General features: G+C 43.4%; 1 protein-coding gene across 1 annotated transcript in view; it reads right to left on the bottom strand.

Moving 5' to 3' along the window:
- CSNK2A2 (casein kinase 2 alpha 2) overlaps window positions 1-3,240 on the bottom strand; it is a gene marked incomplete at its 5' end in the record, with an annotated part of 29,623 nt that overhangs the window by 6,221 nt on the left and 20,162 nt on the right. Inside the window, one exon of the mRNA XM_023523134.1 lies at window positions 201-284. Coding sequence (XP_023378902.1) covers window positions 201-284 — 84 coding nt within the window. The remainder of the gene's footprint in view (window positions 1-200; window positions 285-3,240) is intronic.

Here is a 3,240-nt window from a genome sequence, read left to right as displayed (position 1 = left end):
TCAGGGCAGCTGTCTACTTTCCTTGTATATTATGCTTATGCAAAGTAGAAACCAACACTGGAGACAGGAGAAATACCAGCATCACCAGTCTGCCAAAGAAACTAGCTTCAGTCTCCAGAAAACACCTCGGTACTGGCCAACGTGTTGTCTGCCCTAAGCCTTCCAATGAAAGGCTTGTTGTTGCCTGACTGTAATGGTACCTTTTTCTGTTGGTGATCTATCATGACATTGTGAGGTTTCACATCCCTGTGCATGATTCCCTTGCTGTGGCAGTAATCCAGAGCCTATTAGATAAGAAAGCACAGAGAAAAGTAAGCAAACCCTCTACCACCCCCCAGTGCAATCATATTTTTATTATTTGTTTGTGACAGCTTGACTTGAATACAGTCTCCCAATGGGCAGCTTACTCTCTGTTAACGAAAGTGAAAAAACAGGCTTCAGAAGGCACCCCTTAATCTCTGTGCACACTATGCTGGCAGCTGGTAGACAGGAGGCTGTGGACGGGACAGCAAGGGCTATGACGGAGGTTTCTTGAAAAGGGAGAAGGATGTGCTTCTTCAGGCTCATCTGTACCCCTCTCTCACTCACAGCTAGTAGCGACTTATTAGCCACATGGATTTAGAAATCATACATTCATCTGTTGGTCTAATTTAGTGTGTTTTAAAACCAGACCTAGGAGCCTCACTGGAGTCACCTTTCACAGTGGTTCAAATGACATGCAAGAGTCCATGTGGACACGAAGAATGACACCCAAATATATTTCAACATGACTTGTTTTTCAGATGCGTCTCAGGACAAGATTAGAGTTTCTCGGCCTCAGCACTGTTGCCATCTTGGACTGGGTAATTCCTTGTTGTGAGGAGCTGTCCTATGCACTACGGGATGTGAGCAGAATCCCTGGCCTCTACCTACTAGGTGCCAGTAGCACCCCTCCAACTGTGGCAAACCAAATATGGTTCCAGACATTGTCAACTGTCCCCTGGGGGACAAAGACTGACGTGGTTGAGAACAATAGACTAGACGGGCAAGGGTGCTGCACTGAGCATCTTTACGTGGGAGGGAGCACGTAAGCCAGAGAAGGATCCTTAGGATCGCCGTCCCAGGAAGAAGCAAAGTTTGCTTTCCCCAGACACAGGAGTATGTAGCGTCTGATGCTTTTTATATGAAGGTCAAGAACTGGCAAAACTAAAGCATGATGGTGGAGGTGAGAATATGAGAATCTTCAGAGGAGGGGATCCTGGAGAAAAGGGGCCCGAGAGCTCCTTTTAGGGTTTGCATGATATTCCCCACCAGCTCTGTCCAACGGAGCTTTCTGCATTGACAGAAACAGTCTATATCTACAACATCTGATATGGTAGCCACTAGCCCCACGAGGCCACTGTGCACCTGAAATATGACTCGTGTGACTAAGGAACCGAAGTTTTCATTTTTCTTAATTTAAACACCTACCTACCTGCAGGCAGTAGCTACCATACTGGACAGCATAGTCCTGTGTAGATTTGGGCTAAGGTTTTACTTATGTAAAATCCAAAAAACTGTACACTTAAAATTTATTCATTTCATTTACGTAGGTTCTACTTCAATCCAATTTTCTCTGTTTTTTTTACAACAGTTGTAGCAAGATTCCACAGTGGCTTTGTGGCAGTGCCTTATGAAACCAGGGCTTCTGAGGACACCCCTCCCTCATTCTGAATCAGATCAGACTCTGCAACTCCGTGAGTCACTGAGCAATCACTGCAGCCTTCAACCTCACTTTCGTCTACATTTTCAATGAAGTTAAAATTTTCCTCTTCCTCATCCCTGCTTCTTCCTCCACAGAGAAAATCTAGCAACTGTTCATTCTGTTATTTTGCCTAGTCTTTGCCCAAAGGAAATTAGGACCATAACACCTGGGATGTGAAAAATACCTGATGAAAGCATAGGCCAAACAAATTCAGTGAAGGAATTAATTCTTTTGCCAAGTTCACTAGTCAGACTCCCTATGGAGTTGCTGACATGCTTTTAAATTCCTTGAGCAATTATTTCAGTGTTAAAATTTGGTAGTTTCTGACCATGTTTTTCAAGTTTCATCTGGGATTCCATGACTCATTAGCAGGAAGTACACCCTCACCACCTGGCTGTTACGTCTAGGAAACGAAGGACATCGGACACCAAGTGCCTGGGAAGACCCGTGTCACTGGGATGTCTTTACCTGATCTAGAACAACTGTGCTAGGTTAAAAACATTACCTTTGGGGTGCTAGTCTGCCACGAAAACCTTAATATCTTACTTTAAAAAAATAACCAATTGTGGGACTGGGATTGCAGCTCTCACGGGGTGACTGCATGGGCTTCTCTGAAAAGCACCTCCAGGAAGGGGCAAACCTGAAGTTCACAGATCCTAGCACTGCAAATCTCTTCCCGCCGAGGCCTTCAATTCTAGTCTGGAGATGACACAGGAAAAAGGGGGATAAACCAAGCTCTACCTTCTTCACCTTTCTGATCTTACTGACAAAAGAAAAGACCCATTAGATAAAAGAGTAAACCCTTAATTCCACCTTGCCTGTAATGACTGGTTTGTGCAAGGGCTTGAAGAAAATACAGTCACTTCATTCACAGAGCTAGTCCTTCAAATCCCTAGTCTCTAAAGCTTAGCCTTAATTTAACTTGGTATTTTGTTCAAGCAACTGTTTGTAATCCCACTGAAACTCCATCTTGGCAATTTTCTTCAATAATGCCAATACCTTAGTCACCTCTATATTCTTTCGGTGGTTCTTAAATTGAGACCCACTCCCTCAAACAAACAAACAAACAAATTTTATGTCATGCTGTGTCATTTATACATGCATTTTGGGGATGAGTCCATAGCTTTCATTAGCTTTTTAGTGACCCACGACCCTAAAAAAACTTAGGAACCACTGATCTATTCCATTCTACAAACCTTTTTAGAATTCTTTACCTAAGGATTAATCTAGACAAGGTAAAAAGATTGATTCCTCCATCAATCAGTAATGCTGGAAAATTTTAGTCTTGTGATTAGTAAGTCTCCTAGAAGGTCTACCCATCACCTCTTCCTGTGTGTCAAATTAACTAGCCAGGGATCGAGGTGTAGGCTAAAGGCTACGAGAAGAGGATTAGAAATGACAATAAAAAGATGGCCATGAATGCCTATCATCCCTGTACGCATGTCCCTCCAATGTGACTTCGATGCTCTGCCCATTAAGAGATGGGGTCTACTTCTCCACCCTCTGAATCTAGCCTT

The sequence above is a fragment of the Pteropus vampyrus genome, unplaced genomic scaffold (genome assembly GCF_000151845.1).
Source record: "Pteropus vampyrus isolate Shadow unplaced genomic scaffold, Pvam_2.0 Scaffold379, whole genome shotgun sequence".
NCBI classification, from domain to species: domain Eukaryota; kingdom Metazoa; phylum Chordata; class Mammalia; order Chiroptera; family Pteropodidae; genus Pteropus; species Pteropus vampyrus.
The sequence above is the reverse complement of the archived record's forward strand: the minus strand, read 5'-3'. Positions and strand labels throughout refer to the sequence as shown.